A 20,310-nucleotide genomic window follows, 5' to 3' on the forward strand; every position below is an offset into this window, starting at 1 on the left:
GTGTTGAACATGAAAGTTTCCTTTGTATTCTTAAAGTGGTTTAGCACTTCAGCGCTAACAAACACGTAACCAGCTCAACAACTGACAAAGAACATGGACAAGGCGTAGACTGAAATACACAAGTAACATGAAACAGATGCAAGGAGACAAAGAGAGCAGCCCAAACAGAACAGCCCTAAGAGAGCGGCCCAAACAGAACAGCCCCAAGAGAGCAGCGCAAACAGAACAGCCCTAAGAGAGCGACCCAAACAGAACAGCACTAAGAGAGCAACCCAAACAGAACAGCCCAAACAGAATAACTCTAAGGGAACAGCTGTAAGAGAAAAGCTTCCTGACACTGGAATCACTAATGGCTAACTGTCACCTTAAAAACTTAAAAATAAATAAAGGCAGAATATGGTTGTCTGGTTGATATAGATTTATATTTGACAATGGACAAATGTTTTGGACATTTTTCTGGTCAAGATTTTTTGCAGTAATTTTACTAAATGTATTTTTTGCCTCACAGTCACCAAGGTGAAAATTGGACACAGTTTATTCACAAAAATGTGTTGTGCATCACTTTCTCCCTTGACTTCCCGAATATTTTTTTTCATGAACCCAATAAGATATATTTATGCACATGTTTTCAATGGCCATGCTAACAGTAAAGCTATTGAAAAGTTCCTTTAATGTGAGTGACATTCTGTAACGCAACACATTTGGATTACTGCACACCTGCAACCATTTCCAAATACTACAGTTCTGGCTTGTTGTCTGGACATAAACCAGGCCTAATAAACCCCCCCACCCCCACCCACACACAAAATACTGGTTCTGAAGACACTGGATAAACTTATACCTAAGAGGCATGGGTGGCATAGGTAAGGTGTAAAGGAAAGAAACATGACCAACATTACTAAGCTCAAGATTAAACTAAACTTGTGAATGTGTAACGAGCTGTTAAGACGCAGACACGCATGTGTAAGGGCAAACAAGTAATTATTTTATGTACATCCACAACAGATCCAGAGACACAGGTAAGAGTAACTGAAAATGATGCACACAACTTAGACACGGTATACCCAGCGAGGGTTTAGTACACGTAGGCTGAACCGTAGCAAAACTTCACAATTAAACAGACTTGTGTGTGATGGAATTTATAGGTTGGAATTTATAGGTTGCAAGAGTCAGATGGAACCAGTTAGAATTCCGGGGAGGATGATCTGTTCAGTCTATTGGCTGACTCGCTCTCCCCGCCTCTGTGTCGAGGATGCTGGGAAGTGTAGTGTAGTGTGGGCATCCTGACAGAATGGAAGACCTTAGAAAAGTTATTTGAATCAGTAGCTCCCCTCACGGACGTAATTTTGGGGGGGGGACATGTCCCCCCCACTTTTTCAAAAGCCGGCTTTGGTCCCCCCCAGTTTTTACGGTTAAAACCAAATATTTAAATAGCGACGAATCCATGTCCCCCCCACTTTTGAAATCAAAATTACGTCCATGGCTCCCCTTGTACCCTGACTCACATAATCCTTTAATAGCAGTGTGTGTGAGAGAGAGAGAACAGTGCTTTTCATTATCTTTTGCAACAGTATTACAAAATTACTTTTAATAATTAGAAGCTGTTTCACTGTGATCTCATGGTGTTTCTCAGTCGCTCCCTGTAAAATAAATGGATTATCTACAATCTTTTTGGTAACCCTGTGATTAAAACTTGACTGTGATGAACAGTTAATGGGACTAATCTGATGAGCAGGCCCCTGTGACCCATCGTACTGCTCATGAAGTTATTTAAACACTGCAGGATCATCGCACCTGTGACGTTGGGTGCGGCGTGAAGGACGAGACACAGAATCCCTCTATAGCAGCGAACGTCACAATAGCGCACGGTAGGGATGCAAATTATCGATTAATTCATTAATCGTTAGTTGACTGATCTTATCGATCGACTTTCGATTAATCGATAAGCGGCGTTTTTCACCTGAATTTCAGTGTTTCAATAGGGCTTTTAAAAATATCAGCTAAATATACTGCTCAAAAAAATTAAGGGAACACTAAAATAACACATCCTAGATCTCAATTAATAAAAATCTTTGAAATCAGTTGAAAATCTCTCATTTCTACCTGTTGTCTGTTCCATTTGCACAAGAGCAGTTGAAATTGATTCACAATCAGTGTTGCTTCCTATCTGAACACGAAGTGTGGATGACTTGGAGTTACATTGTGTTGTTTAAGTGTTCCCTTTATTTTTTTGAGCAGTGTAGTTAAAACACTTTGTTCAAAAAGTATATATTATATTATGATAATTATATTGTATTATATTATATATTGCTCAAGTAATTATGCATGAGGAAATTTTTATGGTATAACAAAATACATTCTTTCATTTTAAAAAAGGAATAAATTAAGGACTGGCTCAGTTCAATTTGAAACATTAGACATAAAAAAAAAATATTTAAAAAAAAGAAGAAATTAAATAGAGAGCCAAACAGAATATTATTGAGCCAATGTTTGGACAATGTTTCTAGCTTTGTAGTGAACACATGCTGTAACGCGACCGGAGAGTGCCCAAGTTTCCACAACATCATTGAGCTTGTCAGTTAAACTGTCAGCGGTGTGTCTATCCGACATGTTCGTCGTAATCAGCACTGCAGATTTTAGCTGCCAGTTCTCGTCAGTGTTGTGGCACGTCACAGTAATGTAACTTTCTGTTGTTAGAGCCGTCCAACAATCTGTTGTAAGGGCTACAGTAGTAGCAGTAGATAGCTTTGTTTTTAGCTCACTCGTATTTTTTTTGTAGCGAGCTTCGAAAACGCTCGCCTTCCCAGTGTAGCTGTGATTTTAGGTTGACCAGGTGCACTGGTGATATGCAGGACAGCTGCATGCATGGTGTTCAAATGATAATTGAGTGAGCTAGTGGAACTGTTGTACTTCAATACCGCATTACACACAGAACATTTGACTTCTTAGCCTAAATTAACAATGTTGAAATTGTAGCGACTACTACTCCTCGCAGCGAGTTCCCTAACAGACAGGCACTTGGCCCTTTAAGTGACACTGGGAGAGCGGCGCCTGCGTGCACCAGGGGAGGGGAAGAGAACAGTGCTATTGTTTGAGTTGCGTGGAAAATAAAGTTTCCCTCCTTGGGATTTTCTGGATTACGCAGTTTCTGCCTCGTTTCCCGAACACGCTTCAAAATGGTCCCACACCGCACGTCTTTTCGCCCGCTTCATTTTGTTTTCCACTCTGGTCTTTCGCGACACGTGTTCACCTCTCGTTCTTACGCTCTGTTCAAGTTAATACAGGAGCGCTCTCTAATGATTAATCGTGATTAATACATTTTGATCGAGTAACGTCTTAATCGACAATTAATCGAAAGTCGATTAATCATTTGCATCCCTAGCGCACGGAGAACATTACACAGATACAGCACGTGTAGACTTTAGACAACGACGAGCACAGGACACTGCGCGAACGCACATTAAGTAGACAAACCACATTAGCCCCACGTGATGACGAGACTAGGCACAGGTGAGACGGATAATCACTAGACGGAACCACCACCACGAGTATCCACAGACGCAGACGATGACACGCGGACTACGTGAACACACGCCCAAAGGGGAGGGGCCGGGGTCCTCAACGTGACAGACGCCCCCTCCAAGGGCACTACCCGTCCCGGGGTGCCAACAGGACCGAGTGCCCCGAACCCACGACGATGGGCGGATCCGACGCGCTCAGTCCTGCGTCTGGGAGGTGACTGCCCTTGGCGAAGCGTCCCTCATGAATCACCTAGCACACCCTCCCTGGGAAGACGGGGGAAAAGACGTTAGACACACTCAACGGAACAGATACGAACACACACACTGGTACATTAACACATAGAGGAACAAACGGGAATAGGGGATTCGGCACACATACGGGAAGACTGACGAACACTGGCACAGACAAACACATAACGGGCGCCAGGCTTTGCGCCAGGAGGAGCGCGAGTAGAGGAGAGAGATCCGGCGCTGCTGGTGCTGCGTTGGGCAGTCTCCCTCCTGCCTTCGCTGCGATCCCTCCACTGGGTGCAGCGCGGCTGGGGGACGTGCCAGGAGCAGCGCAGCGGGCGGACGCGCCTGGTGCGCCGGGGCTGGCGTACGCGCATGGTGCGCCGGGGCTGACGGACTGACCGAACGGGCCGTGTGGGTGGTCCCCTTCGGTCTCCATTTCCTCCTCTTCCTCTTCTCCCCGGCTCCACTCCATGGGCTGCCACCCCGGGAGCAGTCCATAGCACTGTCTCTGGAGCGAGCGGAAGAGGGCGTCCGCTTTCCTCTTACGGTCTCCGCAGACCTCTCTGAGGGAAGAGGGCTCTCTTCTTCCTCCGTAGTATAGGAGCCCTCCTCCTCCTCACCCTTCTCTGCGGTGCGAGAGGGGCACACGGGCGGAGGGAGGTAATCCTCGTCCTCCGATTCTTCCTCCGACTCCGCCTCCTCCCTACCGTAGTCCACGGTGGAGGCGGAGTCCTCCGGCGGAGGGTATTCCTCTCCCTCCCCTCCACCGTAGTCCACGGTGGAGGCAGAGTCCTCTGACGGAGGGTATTCCTCTTCCTCCTCCTCTCCACCGTAGTCCACGGTGGACGCCTCGCCCACCGACGGGGGGTAGTCCTCTCCCTCTCCCCCGTAGTCAACGGTGGAGGCGTCGTACAGCGACGGAGGGTAGGCTTCCTCTTCCTCCTCATCGGAGTTCTCCTCCCCGAACTCGCTCTCTGGGGTGGACTCGGTGGCTCCAAAGACGCACGAGCCCACCCTCAGCGGCGAGAGGGCACGGGGAGGAGACGGACCTTAACCGCCTCCTGTCGGAGCACCACCGCCCACTCGGGGCTGGACGCCTGTTTAGCCATCCGCAGCAGGTCGGCGCACTGCGGGTCCCGCTCCAGCTGCTCCGACGTCGGTGTGGCGTCGCACTGTGGCGGTGATTCCCTCTCCTCCTCAGGCGGCGTCCCTGCCTCGTAAAACTCTGGGACGCTTACCCGTAGGGGCGAGAGTCCCCGGGAAGGCGAGGGGTGCCTCTCTCTCCACACTCGGACCGCTGTCTGGCGGTATTCCTGTGCCAACTCGGGAATAGCGGTCTCCCGGGCCGCACACAGCAGGTAGGAGCATTCCGGATCCTGCTGCAGTTGCGCCAGAGTCGGCGGACCTGTGCGGGGTGGGCGAGAAGTTGGAGAGCGGTGATGCCGCTTACTGGGCTTCTTGCCCTTCTTTTGCTTGCCCTTGTAGCCTGGCATGCTTTCTAGGTGTCTCAAACGGCTCGTCGTTCTGTGACGTTGGGTGCGGCGTGAAGGACGAGACACAGAATCCCTCTATAGCAGCGAACGTCACTGTTTTATTACAACAAGGATTGCGCAATAGCGCACGGAGAACATTACACAGATACAGCACGTGTAGACTTTAGACAACGACGAGCACAGGACACTGCGCGAACGCACATTAAGTAGACAAACCACATTAGCCCCACGTGATGACGAGACTAGGCACATGTGAGACGGATAATCACTAGACGGAACCACCACCACGAGTATCCACAGACGCAGACGATGACACGCGGACTACGTGAACACACGCCCAAAGGGGAGGGGCCGGGGTCCTCAACGTGACAGCACCAGGAAAGCTACAGTTAATTTAATGGGTGTTATTTTCCCCACAAACACACTAACAATACTTATTAGTACTAAAAATGTTAGTTTGTTATTTTAACCAAAACAATAGGTATGATGACAAAATTTTCAAACAGCCCCAAGCTTAAAAAGAATCACATATCTAGACAGAGCTGACATAGACCTTTAAAATGATACCTGGATTTTGAAAATTGGTTGAGAATTGATAAAGTTATGATATTTATAATATCATGTATCACATTAAAAAATAATACATTAATTACAATAGAAGTCGTGTGACTGAAATTCACATAATCTAATTCTAATTAATCATAATCTAATTCGAAGTGATGTTAACTATATTACCATTTAACAACAAGTTATATCAGAAAACAATGAGATTAAACAACACAACACTGGTATCAGTACCGATTTCAAGAAAACACTGTGGGAACGAGTTAAACCGAGACGCCGCTTTTAGCCTAAAGTTGCTAGCTACCGTGACGTTCGATACACCAATGTCAATCATGACTACTTATTTTCCGCGGTCTAGTAAAATACTTTCGCCTGCACGGATTTCAATTAAATTTGGTCAGTATTGAGATAAAAGCTGTATTTTTAGGTCCACATATATTTCGATGGTGTCCGGAGCGTTGATGAAGAAAACAGACCGCTTGAAAACAACAAAGTATCTTATCGCTGGTCGCCCGACCTGAAATCGCCTCAGAGTTGACTATAAATAGTGCCTGATGATTGGCTGGGTTGTGCTTAACGAACTCACAGTATTATTCAGGAAAAAACACACATCTGCTAGGCGGTGAGGAGTGATGTTATATGACACCCTTACAAAAGTACAACGTAGTTTGGAACACATTACTGAGCCAGAATTTTTCGCATCGGACGTTGGTTGGAACACATTACTGAGCCAGAATTTTTCGCATCGAACGTTGGTTCGTCAATAATTGCCCCAATAGCCAACGCTACGGGACCTGATTGAGCTGACGTGTCGTGGCGTTAGTTTAACCCTAGTGTCGAATAAAGTGCCAGTTCGTGATTTCTAATCAGTCTTTGTAGGAATATGTACAATTTACAAAAAAAGTCATTAAAATAACAGCACTAAACACTTTTTTGGGGGGGGGGGGGGGGGGGGGGGGGGAGTTAAGACTCTTGTTTTGCCCAGACGAGGCTGACTGTAGCGCGCAGCCAAAGGGTTAAACCAGGGGCGGCGACATTTAACAGCAGTGTTCTCAAGTCTCACGCCGATTTCACACGGCGAAAAAAAAATTAGTTTATTTACCTCTGATCCATATCTATGTCGCCCTCCACTGGCGATCGATCGCGATATACAACGTATACAACCCCCCCCCCCCCCCCCCCCCCCGCTCAACAACTTACGTTCGCCACCGATTCTCACACTCTGAAATGAATTCTAAACTTGAGAGCCCTATTTAACAGATTATTTTATTACTACGGAGTTAAAGGGTGAAGAAATAAATTTTTTGTCCGCAAATAATCGCGTACACTTATTGTTGGGTCACTTGTGTTAGTAGTGTTGTAAGAATGTAATGTTGAGTTACTGGTTTTAGTATTTCTGTGTTCATTTCCCTGTGAAGGACGCAGGTATTGTTTTCTGGGTTGTTCTTCACGAAATGCCCAAGCGGCTCTCACTCGCGGGTCTGGGTTGAATCGATGTGTAGGTAAGGAGCATGACCAGAGTTTCTCAACATTTTTTGGATTTTCTCTACATTACTTGTAATGGCTTTATTTCCATTAAGATTAACATGAACAAACCTAACACTATTTTTATGCTATATTGGACGTTAAAAGTTGCATTAAGGTGATTTTATGTTGTTGAGGGCGGGGGTTAAATCACAGCCCTGCAGAATCTATTTACTATGGAACGTCATTTCTTTGACTTGATTATCGATGTTAAACTTACCCTAGTTTACCTCGAAGACCCCACTAGACGCCACAGTGCTCGACTAAGGAATCTTCTCAGTTTTAGTTTTTAATTCGTTGTTCGACGTTGTTAACGTGGCCCTGGAGATTGGTGTTAATGTATCTTAGATCTTGGGCGTTACCGTCTGTGAAGAGAAACACACTCCATGGAAAGGACATTTTTCTTGATGAGCAGAAGCGATAGCTGCAGTTGAGTTTGTGTCAGAAGTAAACTGTCCGTCCAAAGTTCGTGTCTCATTGTACTCTGTCGTCAGTCGTTGATTTCTAGATGGTCCAAATATATGTGTATGAGTAGGAAGGGACCCATTACGCTCATTTGAGTGGTCATTCTTTTTTTTTTGGTCAACTAGAGAATATTTACATGCTTCAAGGTTCCTCCCTGCCCTCCATCGAGCTAGTTACACTCTCTGGCATGTTATTTGGGTTTAGTAACGTTACAAATACTTTACAAGGTTGGTATATATGAAGATAAATCTGTAGCAAAACATGAGAGCGTGAAGGACCTGATTTGAGAACTTGTAAATCAAAATCTGTATGTGTATTTTTAATTTGAGAACTTGTAAACTAAAAGTTGCACTTGTAGTTTTGATGTGAGAACTTATAGAATAAAAATCTGAGCATGAATGTAAAAAAAAATCATATCTTCATATCTGCCCGCCTTGACTTTTGCAACACATTTCTCGGTGTACGTGTTGCAAAAAGAGATTTGTGCACTTGTATGGGGAAGTCGGGAATGGGACAAGAATCGTGATTCAGCTTATTTTTCGGTGCAAAAAGAGAAGAGTTGGAGGCAGAACAATTGCGGATAATTCCTTCTATGATGGCACAAACTAGCTAGTGACAGGTATTTTTCTAATAATTATTATTTGTCTAAGCAAAGAAACATCATAATGACATTAGATTCAAGTTTTCATCAAGTGCCTTTATTGTCTAATATAATTTGCCATGCTTGTGTAACCGTATAATTTGAATGTCACTATTATTCCAGGTCTCTTTTCCAAGGGGTGGGAAGAAAGATAGTCGGGTTACAAGTAAAGTAGAATTCTCTTTATTTCCAGCCGAACAGCTCAGGACAGGATAACTGGTAGTAGAAACCACACACGCTTCTTCTTCCTCTCTCTTGTGCGAGCACCAGCTCCAGCTCCCAAGGTGTCCCTTAATTACCGTCTTTTCCGGATTATAAGCCGCTACTTTTCCTTCCACGCTTTGAACCATGCGACTTATACTGAGGTGCGGCTTTTCTGTAGGTTTTTCACCCATCAGGGGGCTGAGCACAAAGTGATTCAGGTGGTAGGTCAAAGGTGTAAATCAAAGAAGAAAGTGCTCATTTTCATTTAGCACATGCATAACAAATATAACATATTGCATCACCTTACATTTTAACCATATATATTAACTATTAATTTTAAACTATGAAATCAACTCTGAATAATAAACTAAATATATACAGTGTATATCCCCCTCACACTTGTATCATTAGAAAAATATTGCTGTTAAAAAACCATATTGGTGTTTGTGCAATCATAGAAGGATTTTACGCAATTGTTCTGCCTCCAATTCTTTTTTTTTTTTTGCAGCAAAAAATAAGAGTCACGATTCTTGTCCCATTCCCCACTTCCCCGTACAAGTGGTCAAATCTGTTTTGCAACACGTACACCGAGAAACGTGTTGCAAAAGTCGAGGTGGGCAGATATGAAGTTGTGCTGAATTCCTGTACATTTCCTGCCAGTTATTTTTTAACATTCACGCTCAGATTTTTATTCTACAAGTTCTCACATCAAAACTACAAGTGCAACTTTTAGTTTACAGGTTCTCAAATTAAAAATACACATACAGATTTTGATTTACAAGTTCTCAAATCAGGTCCTTCACGCTCTCAAGTTTTGCTACAGATTTATCTCCATAGGTATCGTGTTAAATGACACTGTCGCTGTAAGGGCCACTTTGTGGGTGCCATGGGTTCAAGACCTCTCTAGGTAAGTTTTAGAAAAATCCACAAAGAAAATTGTCAAACTTTTTTTTTCTTAACAAACTTTTAGTTATTACATTGTGGGTAGGTGACTCATGAAGTGATACTGAAGAGTTTGAGTATGAACGGTAAAGGAATTAAAAAATGAGTTTTAAAAAGGTGGGACTTTGGAACTACATTACATCTGATTCTTTTAACTGATTTTTAAAGGTAGTTGTGTGAAAAGCAGCAGTTCAGTAGTAATAAGGTTTCGAGATACACCAGATACTTGTATGCACAGTAGGGATGTGGAGATTCATCGATTCACATCGGTGAATCGGTACACATGTCTGCGATGCGACTGCATCGGTAGATTCAACATGCATCGAGTTTCATTTGCGGGTGAATTCACGATGCATCGCCTTCAGTGAGGCGGTCACGCAATCTGCAAACAATGCCGTGAGGCTAAATACGTTAGTAGCACAACGAACCTGGCGACACGCATGAAAAGACGGCACGGTGTGGACATCTCTGCGGCCGCTACCCCCTCGTAACCCCCCCGCTCAACAACTTACGTTCGTGAGTGTGTCGCATCGCATCGCATTTGTATCGCATCGCATCGACAAGGGGTTTCAGAGTATTGCAGTTATATCGCATCGTTGGCAGTGTATCGAGATGTGTATCGAATCTAGCTTAGTAGTGACGATATACATTCCTAATGCACAGGTTTGTTATTATGGATGGTAATGCTTTAAGTTTTAATTAATTAATTAATCAATTTGTTCAAATACAAATCAGAATACTATATTTCAAATATGTATGTATTTTTTGTGTTTTAAATCAAATGCAAATCTAATTGGATAATTAACTGAATTCTATTGAAATACAGGTATATTGTGCAGTGAGAACTGTAGCATCTCCATGGTATGTTCTATTATCCCATACTGTTATTTTCTGGTCTTTTTGGAGGTAAATTCCATCATACATTTTTAAAGCCATTCAAAAGCAGGAAGGAACTGGCACTTCCTGGCAGAGGGAGTGCACAAGATCTCCCACAGAATTAACCACATTCTGTTGTACTCACCAATACTACATGCTACATGCACTGACATGCATTGGACTAAATATGGACATGTTTTAATGTGCTGTGCAATTGTCATGACATCTGGTTCCCAAATGTGTTGCTAGGATTTGCAATTCTATCTGGAAGTGTGAGACAGGCTCATGGGAAACTGTTTGCAGTTTACCAATTGCCGTCCTGGAGCTGTGTGTGGGTGGGCATTGATTCAGCAGTGTGTGGGTGTGTGTGTGTGTGTGTGTGTGTGTGTGTGTGTGTGTGTGTGTGTGTGTGTGTGCACATGTACGTCCACGTGTGTGTATGCTTGCATGTGCACTTTTAAACCCCTTGTAGTGGCACCACAAGGTTCTTATTCCCATGTCTTTCCATTTTATGAAGGTCATATTATTGCTTATGAAATATAGTTTTTGTCATCACCGATGAATGTATTATTCATTCTGTATTTCTACAGTTCTCCTTCTTAATTGGATCACATGCTTTACAGTAAGTGTCATTCACAGTTTTAGTAAGTCAATTTCATACTTGAATACACTGTAGTTTAGAAAGAACCACCAGGACTCAGCAGCTCTGTGGCAGCCAGTCCAGAACAGCACAGAGGCTAAAGCTCATTGTGCCACCTCCACTTCGCGTTTTTGAGTAAAATAGTCATCATTGTTAATGTTGACTAATTGTGCTTCTTGTTTTTAGGTCAGAAACTACACGCCAGAGAAAGTGCACAACACAGACACCTCTCCAAGAGCATCAGGATGAGATTAATTGAAAGACGCAAGGGCGGGAATGACTGAGACAGGCGTGTATCTGAGAGAGCCACCATACCCTACAGGGGCCGGCCTCCTCCGAGCTCCGGCCAGACCAACAGCATGGAACTTTGCTCTCGGTGTGCCATGGCTGCTCTGGGCCTGAGTCTGGTGGTCATTGGTGTGATCTTGTGCAACAGGGACAGCACTTGGTCGGTGGCGGTTGTGATTTTGTGCGCAGGCACGGGCTTTCTGGTGCTGTCTCTGATATACAAGGTACAGTGGACACGGGGAGAGCCGCATTCCAGCGACAGTGTGCCCTCTTTAGCAGGGGAGGACGAGAGGTGAGTGCACCCTCCAGCACGCTGGAGCAAACACACCGCAGGGGCGGGGCTTAACTTCAGCTCGCTCAGTCAAGACGAGGAAGTGAACGCGTTACAGGGGTTCAAACACAGACCCCGATGCAGTGGTGTTATTGGAGCATTCTAAAGACATTAGGCACAGTCAGTCTTGCTCAGAACACGTTTATTCAAGAACACAATAACCTTTTCGAGGTAGAGCTGGAGAGACAAGCTTCAAACAGAGTTTGCTCTAATTTATTTGTAAGGGAGCAAACAGACACGTAAATAAATAGAGAAATGGGAGAAATTAGATTCCATCATTGGAGGTTGTGTGGTTATTCACCCGGGGTAAAACAGGGTGAGGTCAAGTGCTACATTGCTACACGGTGTACCTTGATTCAGCTTAAATGAGCGCCATTTTCAATTCAGTACATGTCCTCTCTCAATGCTAATTTCATTTGCATTTTTCAACACTATTAAATGTATTGTAAATTTGTCATATGTACCCCATACAGAAGAAAAACAGATGTTCATATATGAACAAGTGAAAACATTTATGTTGAATGCACAGAATACAAGCTAGAAACCCATTCTATGCTAAATGTTTTTCAGTGCTTAAATCGTTGAAACAACCCCCACCCTAAAATATGGGGGGAATTGAAAGCATGGTCGATTTGAGCAACATATGTCTGTATTTGTGTATGTGTAGGCAAAGAGAAGAAGCTGAATGCTATGGTGTGCCCAGCTATGAGGAAGTGGTCGGCAATGATCAATACACTATTGGACATCTCTCTGAACCAAATTACTGCACCACCGACCTTCCAGCCTATGAGGACGTAATGGAGACAGACTGTGGGGTGGACTTCTCCGATGAATAGTGCGCGCAACCCGCCGAGACTCGACAAAACGCACACGGTTCTGACCAGCCGCCTGCACTGATCCGTAGGAACGGGACTCCAGGACTCGTACGGATGCCTTTCAGAGAAAGGTGCCTCAAATCAGAGGACTTGGACAGAAAGCATATCGCCGCGTCCAGCATCGAACCGATCACCGATCGTCACAGTACGACGCACTTCCCCCTGAGCTCCACCGCATCACGGACTACTGCTGTTTAAATGCCATGTTTTTATTCCCATACCATTTTGGAATACTACTGGTCTGTTCTAATCAGTGGACATACAAGGGATGCGCCGCTAAACCAAAAACACAAACTGCCCTGATATTTGCGTTCTGAGCATAGTATGAAAAACGAGTTTGTATTCATTATTTTTCAAAATGGTGCTTAATGGGTAACTTTTCACAATGTGTGATGTTTGACTTATTTGTTTGTGCAGTTCTTCTTTATGGGAGTTAAGACATTTTATCACTGCTAGGATTCCTACAATGCCTAAATTGTCCAGGATTTGGCTTTTCCTTTTATATTGACATTACTTCCTGTACTTCATGCTGTGCGGATGCTTCTACATTGCTTTGACCATTCTTTATAGGTTCTGCCTTCTGGCACATTATAACTAGTTGATGATGTACGTCAGACTGCTTCTTCAGTGTGTGTGTGTGTGTGTGTGTGTGTGTGTGTGTGTGTGTGTGGCTACTTCACAGAAGTGTGTGGCTAGAGAGGATAAATGAAGTTCACTTTATATATGATTATCATCATTATGGGCAACGGTGGCTTGGTGGTTAGCATCAGTGGCAGACTTAGCAATTTGGGGGCTCAAGGCAAATTTAGCTAGGGGGCCCAACAACATTAACCAGCTGTAGGCCTATGGGAAGTTTGCAGCTAGTCAGGGGGCCCCTACAGTGGGCTGCAGTGGGAGGGGCCCAAGGCAGTTGCCTAGCAATGCCTCTATGCAAAGACCGCCTCTGGTTAGCATGTTTGCCTCTCAGCACTGGGGTCCTGGGTTCAAGTCCCTATCTGAGTGGAGTTTCCATGTTCTCCCTGTGTCTGCGTGGGTTTCCTCCGGGGTCTCCGGTTTCCTCTCACAGTCCAAAGACATGGAGGTTAGGTAAAACCTAAGGTTAGGAGTGTGTTTGTGTCTTCATGTTCAATAAAAAAAGTTGTCTCAGTGTCTGTGCATGAATGTGTGTGTGCTTGTGTGCCCAGTGGTGGATGGTGCTCTGCCACTAGGGTCTGTCCTCTCTCCCCTTCCTGCATCCCATTCAGTCCCCCAGGGGGCTGTGGATCCCGGTAGAGAGTAGGCTGTGCGCAATTGGCTGCCGCTTCTCGCCGGTATGTGATTGGAAGTGTCATGTCACAATTCATCTTTCTATTTTTCTATCTTTTGTCTTTAATAGACTTTGTACTCTGATACCATACCCAACTGCTTTTGACTGTTCTTGCTCACCATTAAGGTTCAAATTTCAATGACAATACATTATAGTACACATGTATATGTGTTGTTTTTCAACCAGGGCAGTGTAGATTATCAACATCACACTATACAGTTATTGAGGATAATCCAGTAGACAGTGTGTCAGAGTCCACTTATAGTGACAGTGACATCAGCGAAGGAGAATATGAGCCAGATGTGAGGAAGAACAAGAACAAATCGAGGAAGGGAACAAAGGAAATGAGGGAGGTGTAAATAATTATCAAAGAAAACAGAATGTCAGAGGCAGGAATAGAATCTGGAGATGCAAGGATATTGATTACCAAGGGGTCCCATCTATGTTCATGGGGAATTTTGAGGTGAAAGTGCAGGGTGAGGTACCCATTGAGTTATTCTCCAGTCTGTTTCGAGACTCACTAATAGATGAGACTGTTTTGGGGGATTTCATACAAGGAAATAGCTGTGGAATAACCTGAATGTTTTGACTTCACTGCCTATATTTATCCAATTCAAGCTAAATTGTAGCCTGAACAGCATTAAATTGCAATTAACTGTTCAATGTTGAGTTGTTTGTTTCAAGATTATATTAACAGAACAAAACTTACTTGTTTTAATGAAAAGAGGATAGATTCTCACAATTTGTTATATATTTTCGCAATTTTTATAGAAAATATTCACTCCGTTTTTGCATGGTGTCCACATATGTGGACAGTTGAATAACTATTTTAAAAACATTTTTATGTAAAATAATAAACCATTTGACTTTTTATGCATGTCAGAATAATAAAAACAATTATTTAAATCTAGCGGCAAGCAGAGATTGCAGGTTCACACACCTATAGGGCCTAAGCAGCCAAAGAGAACCAATGTGTTGTTTTGAGCAAATGTTTGACCTTTGATATGAATGTATGAAGTGTTTTTTTAATCTCAGATTAGGCACTAAGTCTACAAAAAATCAAAATGTTGCTAAATGTATTGGCAAAAAATGATTCAGATCATAGAACTAAATCACATGCTGAGATTAGATTTATGTGTATGTTGTAAGCAATGCTTTTCAGTAGGTTCCAGTATTTGGCCAGTAGATGAAGCCAAAGTACTACCATACAGATATTACAGCAATGAACATAAATTTTAGTGAAATAAAATGTTCATTCCTGGTCAGGCAGTATACTTTTTGTTATAAGATGTAATTACAAAGTTATTTGGCTCATTGGTCTGAATCATACAAGACTCATTACTTTTTTGTATTCTGCATGACAGGATTGCAGCATTAGTTTTGATGATTTTAGAGATTTTTGTGTACAGTAGCGTCCCCAACAGATCAATTTGAACCAAACTTGGAGCACATCACAGGAACCTCAATTCATGACAGCATTTGAAATTAGGAGTTGATCACTGTGACAGAAATTGTGTCATTCTTGATTAGGTCACGTCATTTAGATTTTAAGAGATCATTATGAACTTTATGTCATTCTGATTAAGCAGAAGGACTGCAATAATGAAGTAGTGTGATGCAGTGTAATCATGTACTTATGTTTAGTTCATATTATGCATGTGTGCTATACGTGACCCAGGTCAGGGAGAGTGCTGAGGGTAAGAGCACTCTTGTTAACTGGTAGTCACTAGGCTACCATACTTGGGTCATTTAGCTTTCTCTGTGTTCAACTGATACATCAGTTGCTTCCGCTAACTCTAGGGAAGTCCATATTAGGAGATACACATACATGAGACAAAGTAGCCTGTTGGGCGCCTATGTTTTGGAATATGCTGTGCTTAAGATAACCTGCTTGCTAGAACTGCTGAATTGTGTTTAGGATTGTATATAAGCAGGGGGACTGCCCCCTTGCTCTCAGAGTTGGTTTACATGGTTTGAGTTATAGCAACATAGGTCATATATGGCATGGCCTGAATGATATAATGAAAAAAAAGACCAACCTGAAAATTTAAAAATCCAAAATTGTTTTGATAATTATTCACCTAGAGATTGAAACAAAAAATACATTGTATATAGAAACAAATCTTTATTTTACCATCTATGGTTTAATAATACTCTTGGTACAACAGTTATTTAACTCAAAGGGCTCTCTACTGACAAATCAAGAATTTAGTAATATTTAGTAACTAAGATTTATTAATTAAATTCAATGTTGCAATTCCTTTTGCTGAATTAGTTATAAAATGCTATACATGCTGGAGTGAGTATGTTATTTAAAAGTACAGCAGGACATGATCCAACATTATTAACCATCGACCCAACCAATCTTGAAATAGGGAAAATATGTTTCTCTACATCACACAATAGTAATCAGTATATATGCTCACTGTTTCAGAAAGATGGTGTATCTAATCCATATGTATCTATTGGAACACCATCCTTAACAACCTCGACTGGAAAGAGATCTGGAAAGAGAGATATGCTTTGTTAATTCACTCCTTGCACACCTAGTATGCCTAACATGACTGCCCGTGTATTCAGAGTATGAATGTAGTCTGCAAAGCCTGGCATAACATGACTGACATGACTGGCATGACTGACATAACTGATATGACTGGCCTGATGGGAATGACATCACTGGCATGACGAACAAAAGTAACATGACTGATATGACTGACATAACTGGCATGACTGGAATGATTTGATGATTTAACTGACATAGCTGATATGACTGGACTGAAATGATTCCCAGAGGAAAGAAAAATCAAAAAGGAGATCTCCTTAATATCTCTGCAGTTTCTCCTAGACAACACTGAGATTATATGGAAAGACAAATGAGATTTTTCCTTAAGTCTCCTGCTGCTCAAATGTGTCTCTTGAGATAAAGATCTTGGTAATCTTCTGTGTGTCTCATCTTGAGTTTTAGTAGAGATCTCAGTAAAGACTCCAGTAATCGCACATGTGTCTCTTCTTAAGTTTTAGTATAAATCTCAGTAAAGACTCCAGTAATCTCACATGTCTCTTCTTAAGTTTTAGTATAAATCTTAGTAAAGACTCCAGTAATCTTACATGTGTCTCTTCTTAATTTTAGTAGAGATCTCAGTAAAGACTACAGAAATTAAGTATTATACATATGTCTCCTTCTGAATTTATTCACACATCACTGTAAAGTCTCACATTGTGCTCAGATTTACCAAACAATTGCATTAAATGAGTCTCAGTATGGACAAATACAGGAATTCACATTTTATTAGAATAAACTAGCAATTTTGCAGTATCCTTAATTTAATAAATCACACACTGGATCAAAAGGACTAGTTCACTGGAAAAACAATTATGCATATGTGAGGGCGATGGATATATATGTTTATTATTCAGAGTTAATTTCATAGTTAAAATGTATGGGTAAAATGTGGGGATGCAATGTTATATGTTATATTATATACAAGTTCCGTAGCTCTGTACTGCAGTTTGGTTCACTTTAGTTCCGATGGGCTGACTTCCCAGTGGGGGGACTAATTAAGGGACACCTGAGGGGGCTGACCTTGTGTTCGCAGAGAGGAGAGTGTGTGCGTTGTTGCGCTACGAGTTTTTCCCTGTACTGAGCTGTTCGGCTGGAAATAAAGAGAAATTCCTTATTGTAACCCGACTATTTTTCCTTCCCACACCTCAGAGAAGAGACTGGAATAAGTCAATTCACATTATAGGGTTACAGACTGGTGGCAGCGGTGTTTTTGTTTTTCCAAACCGCTTGGATTTTCTCGAACTTTCACACAGCCGAGGCATTACTACGACGGCGGATTGCCCTCAGCGTCACTGAGCTAATTGGCACGCGAACCAGTGGGCTAGCAGCTGCACATATTCACTGCTACGACGTTACTGGCAAGTTTCTGCTCTTTTCTCTAAGTGGACAGTACTAAGTTAACCTAACTAACTAGCCAGTAGATTAAAATGTCGGATTCTGACGAAAGAGAGGATTCTCCTGCAGTTCCGTCGGTTAGTGGGGCTGGCAGGCAGGAAGTGTATTCAGCCGATCAGTCTACTACCACGCGGGTCATTCACTATAAAGTTGAACTTCCTCCCTGTTTTCAGGGTGATGGCAAAGATAAAGACAGTTTTTCTCTGTGGAAAGCCAGACTGGAACTTGCTGTTAAAGCTTGCACAAGTGCACAGACTCAGAATTTAGTCACGATTCTCCCCACACGGCTCGGTGGAGACGCTTTAGCTTACTGGCTGTCCTTACCACCGTCAGTACAACAGGATTATGAACAGAGCACTGCAAAGCTCAGTGATGTTTTTGGGAGGAAACAGTTTTTGCTCCATTTTCAAACTTTTGTGAATGCAAGACCGCGTCTGCCCAAAGAGCCATTGGAAGTCTATGCAGCTGAAGTCACACGACTTGTACTAGAAGCTTTTCCTAACTATGGTGAGCCTGCCATTGCCATGGAACGTTTTAGGCGCTTTGTAGCTGGTCTAGACCCAGTCCTCCAATCTAAGTGTCATGAACATGGAGCCACAACTTTAGATGAAGCTCTTTCCATTGCATGCAAGTTGGAACGTGCAGGAGAGGCATTGAGATTAGCCGCCCCTTCCAATGCTCAGACAGTCTCTACTCTCGGGTTCCCGGTCGAGACCACCACAGCAATGGTATCTACGAAGCAGGGCTCACCTCCAGAATTAGTGCAAGTGGTGAAAGAACTGTCTACTGAGCTGAAGGCTCTCAGGCTCGAGGTTAACCAGCTAAAGCAGCATCGTGGCCGTTCTGCCTATCTCAGCCCGACCCATGTTCAGGGGAACAGACACTATTCACCTGATAGGTCTAGGTGGGGTAGAAGTTTAGACACGCATCGCTACTCTCCCCATTCATCCCCAGGACGTTATGACAACCTTCACTATCAGGACTTTGCACCAAATGGCTCACAACGGCGGCGACATTCACCAACACCCCCATCCTCTCCTCGTCGTGCCCACCACTCATCTCGGGAGTATGGTCGTGTTCAGTATTCCTCTACCGACCCACGACGGGGTTTCAGCCCAGGTTCCAGATACCCTGCCCATCAGGATTCTTCTTTCCCTGTCGAATTAGATGCTTCGCAGCTGCCTGCTTACGGTCCAAGGCGCAGTGCCTCCCCAGGGGACAGACGTCGACCCTCCAGGGAGCATGATCGTCATGTCAGTTTTAGAGATGAGAACACCTTCCATCAGGGAAACGGCTGGTAGCAGACACTGAGGGCCAAGTATCTGCTTCACGGGAACACGGGGGCCCGCAACCTCTCTTCTCTAGTACCATACATGGTAAGCCTATGTCATATGTGTTTGCTGTTCTGGAAGACACAGCTGTCAAAGTTTTTGTGGACACGGGCTCTGAGATTTCCATAATTAGTGAAGCCTTCAAATTGGCAGTGCCTTCTCTTAGACAAAAACCCATTCAAAAGTCCTTCATCCTGGCAAAGTCAGTGACCGGTGACTCCTTGGACACTCTAGGCACATTATCAGTCACCATTAGGTTGGGCGAGGAGTGGTTTACTCATGATGTCCAGGTTGTGAGAAATGCAGCACAGTCAGTAATCCTGGGTTGGGATTTTCTACAAAAGCATCATGCAGTCATTGATTTGAGAGAGCAGCACCTAAAGCTATGGAACTGGACAGTTCCCCTGCTGTGCTGTTCACAGACTGCTCCCCTTAAATGTAGTGCTGTCTCATTATCACCAGTGACGGTGCCTGCCATGTCCCAAATGAATGTTTTAGCTAAGATTCAGTTAGCTACCGGTGACCCAGAGCACATGTTCACATACACTGGTGTCTTGGAACCTGACCCTTATAGTCTGCCAGGTCTCTTAGTGGCACGAACATTGACCCCTGTTAAAAGTGGTGTCATTAGTGTGCGTGTAATGAACCCCACACAAGACGATTGCCATGTACCCAGAGATACTAGAATAGGGGAATTTCATTCCTTAATGCACCAAACTGGAGAAGAGTTCTGCATAGTGGAGGCCACAGTGGCAGAAATAAACACTCAGACACAGTCACAGTCACTGGCCAAAGTCAAACTTGGCGATTCAGCACTGGATCCTGCACAGCTGCAATGTTTGGAGTCCTTGCTCCTTAAATTCTCTGATGTTTTCAGTGCTCATGAGCATGATTATGGTCGTACTGATAAAGTCAAGCATGCCATTAGGACAGATAATGCCCGGCCCATAAAACAGAGAGCTTACCGGACATCCCACAACATTCGAGCTGAAATAGACAAACAAGTCCAACAGCTTCTGGATGGAGACATCATTGAGGAAAGCTGTAGCCCATGGTCCTCCCCTGTTGTATTAGTCAAAAAAAAAGATGGAAGCTACAGATTTTGCATCGATTTTCGT

General features: G+C 43.4%; 1 protein-coding gene across 6 annotated transcripts; it reads left to right on the forward strand.

Annotated features, from left to right (window-relative positions):
- The first annotated feature begins 7,088 nt into the window (after nt 1-7,088).
- Nucleotides 7,089-14,864, forward strand: LOC143491014 (uncharacterized). Of its 6 annotated transcripts, XM_076989643.1 has the most exons (5): nt 7,089-7,314; nt 10,414-10,448; nt 11,054-11,085; nt 11,290-11,683; nt 12,390-14,864. In XM_076989643.1, the coding sequence occupies exons 4-5, from the start codon at nt 11,463-11,465 to the stop codon at nt 12,556-12,558; spliced, it is 390 nt and encodes a 129-aa protein (XP_076845758.1). In that variant the 5' UTR covers nt 7,089-7,314; nt 10,414-10,448; nt 11,054-11,085; nt 11,290-11,462; the 3' UTR covers nt 12,559-14,864. The 6 variants fall into 6 exon arrangements, with proteins under 6 accessions (XP_076845758.1, XP_076845754.1, XP_076845753.1 ...); XM_076989639.1 differs by lacking the exon at nt 10,414-10,448; XM_076989640.1 differs by lacking the exon at nt 7,089-7,314 and having other exon boundaries at nt 8,281-10,448.
- Nucleotides 14,865-20,310: the final 5,446 nt, after the last annotated feature.

The sequence above is a fragment of the Brachyhypopomus gauderio genome, unplaced genomic scaffold, assembly GCF_052324685.1.
Source record: "Brachyhypopomus gauderio isolate BG-103 unplaced genomic scaffold, BGAUD_0.2 sc69, whole genome shotgun sequence".
NCBI lineage: Eukaryota > Metazoa > Chordata > Actinopteri > Gymnotiformes > Hypopomidae > Brachyhypopomus > Brachyhypopomus gauderio.